Source organism: Pelodiscus sinensis, chromosome 11 (assembly GCF_049634645.1).
Source record: "Pelodiscus sinensis isolate JC-2024 chromosome 11, ASM4963464v1, whole genome shotgun sequence".
NCBI lineage: Eukaryota > Metazoa > Chordata > Testudines > Trionychidae > Pelodiscus > Pelodiscus sinensis.
Window position 1 is genome coordinate 49281235 of NC_134721.1, and position 16092 is coordinate 49297326.

The 16092-nt window shown below is 40.5% G+C and overlaps 1 protein-coding gene across 1 annotated transcript in view; it reads right to left on the reverse strand.

Annotated features, from left to right (window-relative positions):
• Positions 1 to 16092, reverse strand: part of NUP210 (nucleoporin 210) — a 104391-nt gene that overhangs the window by 75603 nt on the left and 12696 nt on the right. The window contains exons 4-9 of the mRNA XM_075939667.1: positions 14110 to 14206; positions 11848 to 11998; positions 4986 to 5118; positions 3911 to 4069; positions 3465 to 3533; positions 3009 to 3115 (exon numbers count right to left, since the gene is read on the reverse strand). Coding sequence (XP_075795782.1) covers positions 3009 to 3115; positions 3465 to 3533; positions 3911 to 4069; positions 4986 to 5118; positions 11848 to 11998; positions 14110 to 14206 — 716 coding nt within the window. The remainder of the gene's footprint in view (positions 1 to 3008; positions 3116 to 3464; positions 3534 to 3910; positions 4070 to 4985; positions 5119 to 11847; positions 11999 to 14109; positions 14207 to 16092) is intronic.

Sequence of the window (16092 nt, forward strand, 5' to 3'; positions counted from 1 at the left end):
ATACACAGTTCCAACAAGCTTGTCAAGAACTCAGGTGGATAAAAGGTTTTTCCCCCTTACCGTATACATCATATACACCATCCAGTGCTGCAAGATCATTGTACTGGTTCCTGTGGAACACAGTACTAGCATGCAAAAACACTTCTGTCATCACAATTTATGAATAATTTATTTCCACCAAAAGCAACTCGTAATGTGGTAGGAAAGGCTCTCTCTCACTCCTTCTACCATTAAACTAACCAATTCAGATTTTACAACCTCAGATGTACAGTTTCTCTATTTTATCATCCTTAATACCCAAAGACACTTATGACTTATTTCCCTAAAAACAAATTTCTTCATAATTTGGGGTAAAACTTAAACTGGTAAAGCTATGTGGTACGGAATAGGAAAACATCACACCCCTGAACACCATAGCTATGCCAACAAAAACTCCAACCCCGGTCTACACTCTTATTTCGAAATGACAAGCAGAGCATCCACACTATCAAGCCCGTTATTTCGAAATAAGGGGCTGGTTATTTCAGAATAACAACTCTTGCTTTCCTTGGGGAATAAGCTCATTTAGAAAGAGTTATTTGGGGAATTATTATTTCGAAATAAATGATCTGAAAATAATTTCCTCATGTAGACATGCCCCCAGAGTGCTTGTGTTTCTGTCTCCTACACTGACAGAAAAACAGCTGCTGTCGCTATCACACTTTGTGGATAAGGGAGAAGCACTAAAAGAGGTAGATACTTAAGTAAAGTATATGATACAGTCTTGCGCGACCTTCTTATTACTAAACTAGGGAATACAACCTAGATGTAGCTACTATAAAGTCCATGCATAACTGATTGGATAACCATTCCCAGAGAGTAGTAATCAATGGTTCACAGTCATGCTGGAAGGACATAACAACTGGGGTTCTGCAGGGATCAATTTTGGATCTGGTCCTGTTCAGTATCTTCACCAATGATTTAGATAATGGCACAGAAACTACACTTAACATTTGCAGATAATACCAAGACGGGAGAGGTTGCCAGTGCTTTGGAGGATAGGGTTAGAATTCAAAATGATCTCAACAAACTGGAGAAATGGTCTGAGGTAAATAGGATGAAATTCAACAAGGACAGATAGAAAGTTCTCCACTTAGGAAGAAACAACCATGTGACACACACAGAAAATGGGAAATAACTACCTAGGAAGGAGTCCTGCAGAAAGATCCGGGAGTCATAATGGACCACAAGCTAAAAATGAGTCAGTGTGACACTGCTGAAAAAAAAAAATCAAACATCCCTGTGGGATGTTTTAACAGGAGTGTTATAAGCAAGACATGAGAAATAATTCTTCTGCTTTACTCTACGCTGATTAGGCCTTGACTGGAGTACTGTGTCCAGTTCTGGGTGCCACAATTTGGGAAAGATGTAGACAATTTGGAAAAGGCCAGAGAAGAGCAACAAACATAATTAAAGGTCTAGAAAACATGACCTATGAGGAAATATTGAAAGAACAGGGTTTGTTTAGTTTGGAAAAGAGAAGATGGGCACATGGTAACAGCTTTTAAGTATCTAAAAGCGTGTTACAAAGAGAGGAAGAAAATTGTTTTCCCTTAGCCACTGATGACAGGGCAAGAAGCAAAGGGCTTAAATTGCAACAAGGGAAGTTTAGGTTGGACATTAGGAAAACTTCCTAACTTTCAGGGGAGGGATAGCTCAGTGATTTGAGCATTAGCCTGCTAAACCCAGGGTTGTATGTTCAATCCTTTAGGAAGATGGGGCAAATCTGTCAGGGATGGTACTTGGTCCTGCTGTGAGGGCAGGGGACTGGACTTGATGACCTACCAAGGTCCCTTCCAGCTCTGTGAGATAGGCATATCTCCATGTTCTTAAGCTGGCTAAGCACTAGAATAAATTGCCTAGAGAGGCTATGGAATCTCCATCATAGGAGATTTTTAAGAGCAAAGGAAACAAACCCTATCTGGGATGGTCTAAATCAGGGGTGGGGAACCTCAGGCCCAGGGGACTGGAGGCGGTCCCAGGCTTGCCTGGATCCAGCCCCTGAAGATCAAGGCTCCCCCCACAGCATTAGGGAGCCTGTGATGGTGCTCTGGCCCCACTGCTGCACTATCAGAGGGCTGGAGCACACAACATTTATTAGCCTGGGCCCCCTCTAGGCTCTGGTGTGCATGGGGAATGAGAGGAGTGTCTTTTCTCCTTCTCAGTCAGGGGCCACGTCAGTGAGGGTTTATTTGTTTGGTTTTTGGCTTCTTACTTATGTGGCTCAACTGATTTTTCTGTGGGTTGGCAGCCCAAAAAAGGTTCCCCACCTACAGTCTAGATAGTGTTTGGTGCTGCCATAAATGCAGGGGACTGGAATTGATATTCCTTCCAGTGCTATTATTCTATATATTTTGCAACTACATTGTGGGATTATATCTGTATAATTACGTAAACTTGCTCCAGAGTAAGAAAGAGTAAGGTAAGAAACACTTATCCTTTACAAGAGTCAGAGGGGTAGTCATATTAATCTGTTCCAGCAAAAACAAGGACTCCTGTGCCACCTTAAAGACTAAGAAATGTATTTACTTGCATCTGATGAAGTGGGTTCCAGCCCACAAAAGCTTATGCCCAATTAAATGTGTTAGTCTTTAAGATGCCACAGGTCTCCTTGTGGTCTTTGACAAGAGGTGCAATAACATTGAATTCTTTAAAAATGTCTGCTATCTACATCTGGCACTCTGTGCCCCCTCCCTCCAGCTGCACTGGCTGGAAAGTTTCATTCTACAACACACTTGCTGAGATGCAGCACACCCTCCAAACTTCTCTCAATTTTTCTGTCACATATACTAAGATGTATACCTAGACACAGCTACCCAGCATGCCTTTTAACAACAAAAATTTACAACTTTTCAAGTCCGTGCAAGTAAAGGACAACTTAGCTAATGAACACGCACAAATACAGATGTGCTAGACACACAAGATCCAGCATCACAGAAGAGAGAAACATACAACAATACTGCACTTACATCAGATAAATAGACTTTATTGCTTGATTTGTCATATGCTTCAATTGTAATTTCATAGAGTCTGCCTGTTTCTAGGACCCATCTGTCACCAGGCTGAATAGTAAACCCTGTAAACAGAAAAAACATTCAACAGCACAGTCCAAAAGGCTATTTATGTGATGAATTATTTATATGCCGTGTATTCACATAAACATTTTGGTTCATAGAATTTGAAGATGTGTTTTAATTGCTGAGGATTAGAGGTGTGAAAATGGAGAGGAAATCAATCATTAAAGCCAACACTGCTTAATAGCAAACATTTTCTTATTAAAAAGACATTTCTGCTATGTACAGTGTATATCTGTGAGCATGTACAGGAGCTTAGATACCATATGCACCAACACGGAAGATATTGGGACATAATGTGAATATTTGTGAAAGAAATAAGCACTCTGAGGTCTACCAGCAAATACTAACCTAGATATCCAGGATCCACAACATAGATAGTGCTATTTGGTAATCTGGAAACACCTTGCATGCGAATACCTGCAAATCTCAGTCAAGGAACCAAAAGGCTTTGAGAAAAGGATACTAAATTAATCACTTTATGGCTATTTAAAAATGATTCCATGTTGCTTGAAATAAAGACCAAAAAAACCATGCTGCCTCTCTTAGGAGAGTAAGTATATCCAGTATATACACAACACACACACATGCTCCCCCTCCAACCCCACAAGGAGAATAGACAAGATGATTTAATGGATCTTTTCCAGCCCTAATTTCTACGAGCATGTCAAGGTATCTGGAGACAGTGGTGTGACTGAACTCCCAGCAGTGTTGCTTTTGACACATCCGCCAGCTAGCGCTGATTTTCAGACCACTGGATAAAGCATGGACCTAAAAAGCACCCGCAGACAGGATATTTTTGTGCCCCAGCACTAGGTTCATTTGTCCCTGCTGCAATGCAGTCACCACTGATGTTGCCTGATCCAGTTTGGCAACAGGCCGAGCCGGATCTCCCTCGGGGCCAAGGATGTTGTTCTGAAGCTGCAGTTCATACTGATCTGAAGGCATCATTAATTCTGTACATGAAGCAAAAAGACACATGAAACAACACAAGCTAATATGTCACTGTTTGAACCCTGTTAATTATTACAGATGAATTTTTATTTGATGTCTAGCTCACATTAAATTGGTGCTTTTAATAGGTTTTTTAGAAAATGCATTTTCTACACCAAGGCATGAAGCATCATCTAAGCTAGATGAGTAAAACAATTCTTTTCCTATTGCTAAAGTCTTCTACTAGAATTGCCTTTCTGTTTAAAGGAGACTGACATCACACCAAGTTCTGAACTTGGAAAAGGGAAACTTTTTACATGAGCAGTTGAAATCCATGCTGCTGCCCATATTGACAGCTAAAAAGCTGATGTAGGTCTAAGTGAATACATTATTTTAAATCTGTTTTCTTAAAATAACTCCCATCAACAATACTTCAACTTTCTTGTACCTGTATGTTATAAACAAATCTCCTCATTCTCTGAAATTAATACGCAAGTTCAAAAAGTTCAAACTTTTTCCAGTTTTCATATTAATTTAATTAAAATGAAGTAACATCTAAATAAGGCATATCACAAAATGAGTGAGGCCTTTCTGTGGAAAACAAAAGTAATAAACATTCAATTTTTTCCCTTTGTGAAACACAGATGTACATGTTTGAATAATACAGACCTGGGTCCCAAACTTGAAAACTGTTACGCAAATGCTCAGATTCATGAACATGACCAATCCTTAATAGGACTACTTCTATGCAAAAGTGTTTGCATGATGAGGAGCAGGGGGAAGATAAAGGATGTTTCATCATAATTTTATTATGAAAGTTAAATAATCTAAGGTGAGTTAAGACCATTTCCTTATCATTACACAGAATATTTTAATTTTCTACTCATGGGTGAAAAATTCACACTGAATATGGAATATTAAGAATAATGGAAGACAAACCTGTAATCTTGCCTTGTCTTATTTTCTGAACTTTATATTGAACTGATGTTCCTACCAGCAGGTAGATATCGTAAGCTGGATTTAGAAGGATATTTTCCAAAATAAGTAACCTGACTTCTGCAGGATGTACATTCTATTGGTAAAAGAAAGAAACAAGTTAATTTTAACATAACAAACTGACCTATTTTTAAAAAAAAAGACAAAACCTCATACTTGACTAATTAAAATTATGTAAAAAAGTTATTTCTGGCCTAACACCATCACTTTCATTACACCCACTGAGCTCAGAGCCAAACACAGACACACGGCTTCACTTTGCAGCCTCAGCAACGGATGCTAAAGGAGATAAGCAAAATGAGACTTTTGAATATATCGGAGCAGGATCAAACCAAAGAACAGTTAACTTAATGAATAATGTGTAGAACAGCAAGAAATGACTATAAAGTTCAGGTTTCAGATATACAAAGATGAGGAGTATTTTACCAGGAAAGAAGACCAGCCAAAACAAACAAAAATAAATACAAAAATAAATCCAACCAGGGTATTAGAGACAAGATAATCAAAATATTTTGGTCACAATCATTCCTCTCTAATTATTACAATAGTACTTGTTATGTGACTCTTATTTAAGGTCAACCAGGGTTTTAAAAAGACCTCCACAATTACTCTCAAAATTGCATAACAACTTGAAAAATCTGAGTGTTGGCAAACTTATGGATTTTGGCTTGTAAGAAAGTGTTCCATTTAATAAATACTGATAGTGAAGACTATCACATGACTACACAGACTGACTTTTCAGTGAAAGAATGTACACATCTGCAGCACTGGAAAAAAAAAAGTCAGTCCATTATCAACATTTTTAGCTCTTTGTGCTCTTCAGGGCACATTATATAAGGTTCTAAGCCGATTAAATGGAGCAGCAGTCCAAAAGTCTATACAATGGATTATACCAAACTGTTACAGATTTTTTTTAATATGCTTTCCCAGAACAGGACAAGCTCAGTAGGTATTTGCCACAAGTGTTTCTCTTTTTATACTACAGGGCAGCCAACATTTAAATTCTCTAACAGTATGACAGTTTTCCAATGCTTAAGAGGAAACATTTCGATGTATTAGATGTAGAATACTTTTATGAAGAAAGACTTGAGTAGATTCTCCATTTTCCAAGTACTGCGAATTTTTCCGACTTCATCGAACATTAACCCCTCTTCTCCCTCCACCTGCCACCTATATTGCAATATATGGCCTGCCGTTCTAATTACTTTTTCTTAGGGTGCGGAGGTGAAGAGAAAGTGAGGCTTTTGAGAGGAAACTGATGTTAAATAGACAAGGAAGCTTGAAGGAGGCCAATTTTCGCTTACTAGTAAAGTTCCGTATGGCCATGTGAGACGATACATGGTGAATTACTGTGCTGCAAGCCAAGGTGTGGCTGTACAGCACAGCGATGGGCCACCTACCCTGCATGAGTGGCTCTCCATCTCTATGGGCCGCAAGATTGTGGGGTGTGCCGGCTGAACTCTAGCTGCACTTTGATTGGCTGCAGAGGGAGTGCACAGTTTTCAGAGTCACCGTTGTACACAATCAGCACGCACCTCACTTCACATGCCATTGCTTTACGTGTGTGTCATTTTAGTAATACTAGTAGGAAAAAACGTAGGCAGACAGAAACCAGCAGAATCTGACAATCCTATGAGAGGGAAATGGTAAACAATGTGTCACGTGGGCCACATATCGAACCCCAAAGGGTGCATGAGGCCCACCTCTGCTACAGCACATCAGCTTGTGATGCAGTAACATCCTGTGTGGACTCTGCTACAGTGTACTGACAGTTCTGGTGTGTGACTTGGCTTCAAAGTGATACACTTGAAAGCATATGATGCTAAATTGTATTCCAGAACTTTCAGTGCACTACAGCAGGGTCCAAACGGGGCTTGATTCACGAAGAGCTGGTGTGATGTAGATTCACACCCTGGCTTGTCACATGTTCTGTAACTTGCCAACTATCCCTTACACAAACTGGCGCCTATAGTGCTGCATCCCGCATTGGCATAGCCAGCATTACCAGCAGAAAAGTTTCTAGCTTAATAACACCTTCCCTGAGCTCCAATTCAATCCAACTGGCCATGGAATGACTTTATACACTTGGAGACATGACGAAGTAGAAAAGACTGCTAAATTGTGGTTACGCAGATTGAGCCTCTCTAGTTCAGAACCTGACCAGTTTTGAACCAGAGAACATTCCGGACCATGGGAGATCAATATTGTCTAGAAGCATTATCAATACTCCCATTGCTTACTGGGCTTTTAGAAGACATTTAGGGGTAAATTAGAGCTAAACAACAGCACAGAGCACTGAAAGCCAGGACTGGTGGCTATAAAAAAAACTTGATGGGACTGCAGGAAACTTGGCCACACCCATGAAAAGTGGACATCCAGCTAACTAAAATCATTTCGGATGACAGATGTTTCCGGATCAGAGAGTTCCGGATTAGAGGTTCAACCTATACCAGGAAGTGAATAAACATCTCAATGAGCAAATAACAGGAATGTGTATTATGAATAGTTCTTGAATTGACTATGCTTTCTGCCTCTAGATCACGATTCTCTTTAGAATCAGATATTCTCTCCTTAGATCTTTTGCATATTGTAGGGGTTAATTGTGGAAGAACTCTGTCCGTGTGAAGTATAGGGGTGGTGAGGCCTGCATTCCCACCTACACTTCCCCATTCCCCCCCTTTCCCCTCCCTGCTACTGATGATCCAGAAGCAAGCCTCTAGGAACATACGCCATTGTAGCAAGAACAAATTGTAGATAAGGGCGGGAACATAACTATCTAGTTTACCTAAATGTACTGATCATGTAAACAAAGTCAAAGGACAAGCATTACAGCTGAGCCATACTGTAACAAGGGATGAGTAACCCCCAGAAATTTCCAAACTGCCAAACAAGGTAGAGACACCAGAACACAGCAATTTGGCCTTCACTGATGGGCTTTGGTACCGGTGCCTCGGAAGCTTAGATGACCTCCCACTTCATCCGCAGCTGTAACGGGGTCCCCAGCTTGCAGAAGGGATGTAAGAAGCCACTTTTCCAATCATGTTGTTCTTTTAGTTGAGGGGCGCAGCCGATAGCCATCAGAAAATAAACTGCTTTTGTTTGACAGATACCCGTGTAGCGTGCCTGTACTTTGAGAACCCAGTGTTGAACCTGAGACTTACTCTTGCCGGCAACACATATCCAGGTAGAACAAGTTGGAGGCTCAGTGCATTGAAGTTTTTCATTATTTAGTTTATTCTCAATAGTGAAAAATAAGGTAACTGTGTAACAGGACATTCTTGGAGGATGGGGGGGGAGTGTTATTAACAGGGAATTTAATTTACTTATGTATAGATGGATATCTGTTATATACTTTCCTTTTTGTACAAGCCATTTATATTTGCTGTTATACCCTAAAGATTTGGCAAAAAAGTATAAAAATCCAAGTGGCCAGATAGCAGGGAACACATGAAGTTGCAAAATAATAGTGCTCTGTCCTTCTTGAACTTTTCAGGTGTACGGGCCTGGACAGTGGGATAAGCACCAAGAACTTGAGTGATATCCTGACAGTGTTCCCTGTAAGCTGTACACTTGTGCGGACATACAGGAGAGAGCCAAATGCTGCCCCGCTGATTAGCAGAGCATCTACAGCTAAATATTTTGGTGGTGTTCATATATACATGCCTCAGTGCGTATAAAAAATTTACTCTGCAGATGGATGGCAAAGATTAGAGGGAACATTGATCCTCAGCCTACCAAAATCAATAGAAGTTTTGCCATTCACTTCAGTGGAGTCAGGATTTCAGTGCAAGAATTCAGCCATAAATGATGTTTTATATTTTGGCACAGCCCACAAATTCTGTGATCCTGTGGAATTTGCTGACTGCCTATCACATTTTGCCACAGCTGCAAATGCAAAAAGCCTGTCCCTGCAGCAGTTCGAACAATGAAGCAATTCTAAATTATACATTGCTGAGCAATGCTGCAAAATGGATGGCGTACAAAGCATTTGTTCAATTTAATCTTGTGGAGAATGCTTCCCATCCTAGAACTTTTGGAGGCTGGCACACAGTGGATAAGCTGAGGTCTAGAAATGCATTTTCTACAGTGTGGTCCAACATACCTTTGTTTGACCTGTCTTCCAAAGCTGTGCCATGGTTTCTGTGTCTAACTCTTTTGTTTGAAAAAATTAGGAATATGGAATACGCTATACAAAACTATTTTTTTTCCTATACAATTTTCTTGGGGGATATTCTACTGAAAACATGTGCAGTCTGGCAACAGTGAAAGATTTAAGAACAACAAAAGTAACAAAGCAAGTTTGAATATGATACTATTGTTTCAATCAAAATTCACAGACTGATGCCAGAACCAGTGCAGACAAAAACAAATATGAAGACAAAACCCAAAACCAACTGCAAGTGTCTAAGAACCACCACAAAAATAAACATTAGTAATACAGAGCCACAATGATATCACCTACAATAGTGTGAATCTGGATTAATTGCAAGAAGAGAGGCAGAATTACTTTGCAATTGCACCACTGAAACCAAAATATGGTCCTTCAGATGCACTATTATTTTTGTACTTCTAGATAATATTTTCAGAGGACACAGATTATTTAATCAATACCTGGTAAATGTAAATGTATTTTGTTTAATAGAAAAAGTGGAAATGTATCATGTAATTGCATACAGATACAATATTTTTTTTAAATCCATCCAGTAAGTGAACATTTATTTCTTAAAATACTGCAAAGTTTAAAATAGTAATGAAATGCAAAACATTCCTGTAGGAAATAACCTATTTAAAAACAGATAAATGTCTGTTAAATAGATTGTACTAACAGAAAGGCCAATTTCATTACTAGGGTTAAAATGAAAAACACAGTTACTGTAGGTGACACAGAAACGAACAGCATAAATCTATAGGACAGCTGGGAAAAAGGCCAATGCGATAGTTAAACACACTTATATATTGGCATTTGATCTCACTGCTTTCCAAGACTGGAATCTAATGAGGCAGAATTCATTAAAAAATAAGGATTCATATGATAGAGGAAGTTGAGGAGGCAGTCTCAATTCAACACAATGGGCACCACAGGAAAAAAAAAAATCAATATAAATATTCAGGTTGGTTTTTTTTGTTTTTTTTGGGGGGGGGGGGAGAAGAGAGAAGGAGCACAAGGGCTAAAACCTTGTCCCACAACAAACGCTGGTAATTAGGGCCCTTCCAAACAACGGCCCATTTTTATCAATTTCATAGTTATGGGATTTTAAAAACTATAAATGTTCATGATTTCAGCTATTTAAATCTGAAATGTCACAGTGTTGTAATTGTAGGGGGTCCTGGCCCAAAAGAGGAGTTGAGAGAGTCACAAGGACAGTTGCAATATTGTTAATTTCTCTTCGGCTGATGGCAGCACTGCCTTCATAGCTGGGTGTCCAGCAGCCACGAGTCTCCGGCCAGCCAGCTCTGAAGACAGCACAGAAGTAAGGGCAGCAATACTGTGACTCCCCCCCCCCCCCCCCCAACAATAACCTGGGACTCTCATGGGCCGTGATGCGTTTTTCATGGCTGTGAACTTGTTAGAATCCTACTGATAATCACTGAGCAATGGCAAAGAAGAGCCCTGTGGCACCTAAGACTAACAAATTACTTGGGCCTATGAAGCCCAAGCTTTCGTGGGCTGGAGCCCACTTTATCAGATGCATGAAGTCTGTGGGCTCCAGCCCACAAAAGCTTATGCCTAAATAAATTTGTTAGTCTTAGGTGTCACAGGTCCCTCATTGGTTTTGCTGAAACAGATAAACACAGCTATCCTCTGAAACATGGGAATGCTTCTATTTATCAAGGCTCCAATTCAGCAAGGTACCTAAGCATGTGTGTCACTTCAAGCATGCAAGGTCCCACTTAAGTCAGGCTGACAACTTGAATGCTTAAAGATGCACATGATAAGGTATTTTGCTGGATCAGGGCCCTGTTGAGTTACAGCATTAAATGGAGACCAGAATTGGGCAAATGTTGTCCAAGAACATGAATAAACAAACATTAATAACAGCAGCATTTATTTTAAAATGGATGATGATAAAGTACTGTGCAAACATCCAAAAGTCATTATGTGCTGATTGAAACCAAATAAACTTGGAATCCCAAGATGCCATTTTTTTCAATAGTCATTTTCAACTGCCAGCAGAAGTCACAGTTTACAAGTGAAAAACTATTTTTATAACTGGAAGACTTGCACAATCTGGGATTTCAATAGTCAGCAGTCCTATTTCTGGCTCGCACATCACCACAATAAGTTCATATTATTATTAAGTATTTGTATTATAACAGTGATTAGAGATTCCAATGAGAAGTAGAGTCCCACTAGGCTCCATATTAACAGAGTGAAAGGCAGCCTCTGTCTTGACTGCCTTGCAGGGCTAACAATCTAGGAGAAGGAAAAGAAATCATGACCTTAAAGTGCACTCCTTTGTAAAACAACATACTGTACAAACTAGAAATTTACACCATCATGTCACAGAGTCAGATTTAGAAACTAGCTTTGGGACCCATATCATCTGGAGTGCTCATTAAAGAGGATAACTGCATTACTCACCCTGAGCGCTGGGCAAAAGAAATCAATGGAATAGTATTGGCAACCACCTCAAGAAAAGCCATATAATCTACCCACTGGGAAAGAAGGGCAGTGCTACAATAGCTGATACAGGAAGAGATGATGGAGTGTAGTATATGGTCACATGGGAGAGAAAACCAATGCAGTTCCAGGGAGGTTCTGCCATGAAAAATAAATAATAAATGAACCAAGTCAATGTCTTACCTTATAGACAGATTCTTGTATTCTTGCCTTTAATTTGGAACTTCCTGTTTTCATTCCAGACACCAGAACAGTGTCCCCTTGTTTGGCAACTTTTTCCATCTCAGATATATAGGAAGGTGGTATATAAGTAGATTCTAAAAATTTGAGTATACTGCAAAATGAATAGAACAACTTTATAAGACAAGAGTCCTGAATAATGTATGCTAACCCAAGCCAGAACTATAGAATTGTCTGCTTCTAGAATTTAAACACAAAAAAGGAAAGCTTACAAGAAGTGGAAACTTGAGCAGATAACTAGGGAGGAGTATAAAAATATTGCTCGAAATATTGCATGCAAAGGTCTAATCAGCAAGCCCAAAAGCACAACTTGAGTTGCAACTAGCTAGAGATGTGAAGAATAAGAAGAAGGGTCTCTACTGGTATGTTAGCATCAAGAAGGTGGTCAGGGAAGGAATGAGACCTTTACTGAATAGAAAAGACAGGACTACGCAGCACTTTAAAGACTAACAAGATGGTTTATTAGGTGATGAGCTTTCGTGGGCCAGACACATCACCTAATAAACCATCTTGTTAGTCTTTAGGACTGCTGAATACTCCTGTCTTTTGTGTCAGCTAGACCAGACTAACACGGCTGCATCTCTATCGCTTTACTGAATAGGGAATGCAGCCCAGTGACAGAGGATTTGAAAGTATGTAATGCTTTTTTGCATCGGTCTTCACACACAAGGTCAGATCCCAGACTGCTGTACTGGGCTGCACAGTATGGGGATGAGGTGAAAGCTGTAAGTGAGGGGAAGACTGTTGCTGGACAAACAGAGGAAGCCAGGAGAATTTTTAAGCCAGGAGAATTCTCAGTACGAGGTTTGGCAAGAACTTACCGTAGCTGCGTCTGAGTTTCCCCGTCTATTAAACAGGGATAATAGTATTTCCCTACCTTCCAGAAGTGTTACAAAGCTTAATTTATTAACACTAAGACCTTTGAATGGCAGTTTATTTTAGAGTGCAACTCTTGAGCCAGATCCTCCTTACTCTTTGATGGGGCCATAGGTCCCAGTGTGATGTGCAGGGCTCCTACAGATCGCAAATGTCAAGCAACAAAGAGTTTGGGATTTTCTAAGTGGCGTAAGGCTAAATCTACTACAGCTTCCATTAGAATGGTAAATGTCCTGCTTGGAAAGCTTCAAAAACCTCATTAAATCCTTTGTAAAACGAAAATTTGTTTCTCAGTCAAGCTCCTTGCAAACAGCGTCGAGAGTCAACAACACCACAACCACACTTCAGTCACCTTGTTAGCAGTTTCAGCCAAGAGTCCAAGTACTGAATGGACTGTAGCCCTGCCTTCCAAATGAGAGGGTAACCTTTGAACTCCACAGCTGCCCCCCCACCATGGTTACGTAAGAATCACAGCACAAAGATTTATTGGCATTGGAAAAAACTTTTCAGCTTAGAAAAGAGGAGACTAAGAGGGGATATGATAGAGGTCTATAAAACCATGACTGGTGTGGAAAAAGTGAAAAAGGAAAAAAAATTATTTACTTGTCCCCATAATGTAAGTATTAAGGGGTCACAACATAAAATTAATAGCTAGCAGGTTTAAAACAAATAAAAGGAAATTTTTCTTTCACTCAGCACAGAGTCAACCTGTGGAACTCCTTGCCAGAGAATGATGGGAAGGCTAGAACTTTAACAGGGTTCAAAAAAGAGCTAGACAGATTCATGGAGGTTAGGTCCATCGATGGCTATTAACCAAGATGTGTGTCCCTAGTCTCTGTTTGTCTGGAAACAGATGACAGGAGAGGAATCGTGTGTGATTACCCATCGTGTTCACTCTGTCTGGGGAATCTGGCATTGGCCACTGTTGGCAGACAGGATACTGGGCTGTGGTCTGACCCATTATGGCTGTTCTTATGTTCTTAGTTCTAATACCTCATTGTTTTCCCCCATTTGTTTGGGGGAGAGATCAGCTCTGGAAGAGTTGAGGCTATCATTAAGTTGTATAGGTGGTTGTGAGCTGTATGGGCAGCTTCTGAACTTCATTAACTGTATTTTTATTACTGAGAATTTTAAATGGATGTGGAAGTGCTCCAAACTGTGGATCAGAATTTGTTGTAGTTAGAAATCTAAAACAAGGAGACTATGCAATACTTCAGATATTATCACTTCAGTTTACTGACCCAGATTCAGCAAAGTACATGGTTCATGCCTCATTTTAAGAAAATGATTAAACCCAGGACCTATGACAATAATGTAAATAGGGCTTACCGGAGGGCATTGTGGGAATCCAAGAAGCCATCAGACTCAGTATCTTTTACTATCGTCCAGTCAAAGGCTAACCCTGCCAATGTGCTAAAAGTGTTTCCTACAAATCAAATGAATAATTAGGTAACAAAATTCAAAATGACAATGAAGTCTTTCTGCTGTTTGGAACAATATCAAGCAAGAGCATCTTACACGGGCACACATCATTCAAATAAGATAATTCTTCAATCAAGTTAAAATGGAGGTTGATTTTTTAAGCCAGATAACTGGGAGGTTTGGAGACTCAGAACAGAATAGAGTTGTTTATAGTTTGATATGCAGCTTTGGATCTTCTTCAGTGCTTAGCCAAATGGTCGGTTGTGGCAATCATTTGTCATTTGGACCATTTCCGTGCAGCCGCAAAGGTTTGACAACCCAAAAGTTCAACACTGGAATAGATTGATGCATCCATCTAATTCGGGGGCTGCTTCCACTCATTAGTTGGTGACATTTTATCCTGGATGTTACAAGCCACCTGGAGAATGGAAGTTGCCAGAACATGCTCTATAGCGTAAGATGCCATGTGCAAACAACAGCCCCACTAAACTGTAGTGACCATGAACAGCTGCGCTATGAATGCAGTTGTTCCACTTTATTTATCACAGACCCTCACTGCTCAACTACAAATTTGCATTTTCTGGTCACATTAAGTATACCATCCTATCTGCTCTGGAGAAAAGAGAATTAAATTGGCTTAATTTTTAAGAAGATACTGCTGCAATAAGCACATCATGTCCTTCGTCCTTCAAAACAAGAGCCACCTAAACTACGATTCGATTCCATGACTATGTGGATACCAATAGGACACATGCAATCTTCAGTATAGGTTATTACAATAATTAGTTGTGGCAACAAGTCTATTACTGATTCCACTGAAACAAGCAGCAAAATTCCTACCATCTTTGGGGCAAGTGGATATGAGGTACCTTTGTTAAATTATATTGTTATATTTTCAGCAGTCTATCTCAAACTCGCTTTCACATGTAGGATGGATTCCACTCCCCAAGTGCATGTGTGACACTTAAAATTATAAGCATCTTTGCACCGCAGGTGCTAAGAGAATCTAAGCCAAAGTATTGCTGACTCCCTAGTAAGGATGTATGCGAGTAGTCGTACTACTCAACTACTCACACTGAGGCAGCAGGAGGAGGGGAGCAGGAGCTGGTGCTGCAGGGAGCCAGGTTAAAAGCCGGTTCCCCCCAGCACTGTCTGCATGGTGCCACCTCCCTCACCCCACACTAATGTCTCTGTCAGAGGCAGCAGCCGGGGTGGGGGGGAGGCGGGGACGCCAAGGGAGGTTGCCATGAAGCAGCCTCTGCCCACAGTGCACCCAGGATCACTGTGGGCCGAGGGTGCTCTGCATCCCGTGGAGTAGCCCCTGACCTCAGGGGGTGCCAGCTCCCCACTGGGACCCTCCGCCCACAGACAGTGGCTGCTGGACCTGGCTCAGTCCCAGGACTGAGCAAGCCCAGCTCAGACACAGCTTGAACAAGTCTGGGAGCTACCCCTGCTGCAGCTCTGCAGTTTAAATGTAGTAGGAGCTGGACTGCCCACATGCCTGCCTCTTACTACATTTAAGCTACAGAGCAGCAGCAGGGGGTAACTCCTGGAGGCTCTCCCCCTTATTAACTAATCATGTAGTTGATAGAAATTTTATCGACTTCAAGATTAGCTATTTACTCACTTCCTAACATCCCTACTCACTAGTGGTACATCAGGACAGTTATACAAGTTTTGGAACAATCCTGTGGTTTGGCAAAAAAAGAAGAGTGTTAAGTATTTCACCTCGGCTATTTGCAGAAGGCTAGAATCTACTGCCCTTCGAGTCAAAGGCAAATCTCTTATAGAGCATGAGTATGTCACAGGTATATTTCCTAAGCACCATATATTCCACATTCTATTGGAAACAAGCGACATACATGAGACACTTCAGACATATTATGAGGC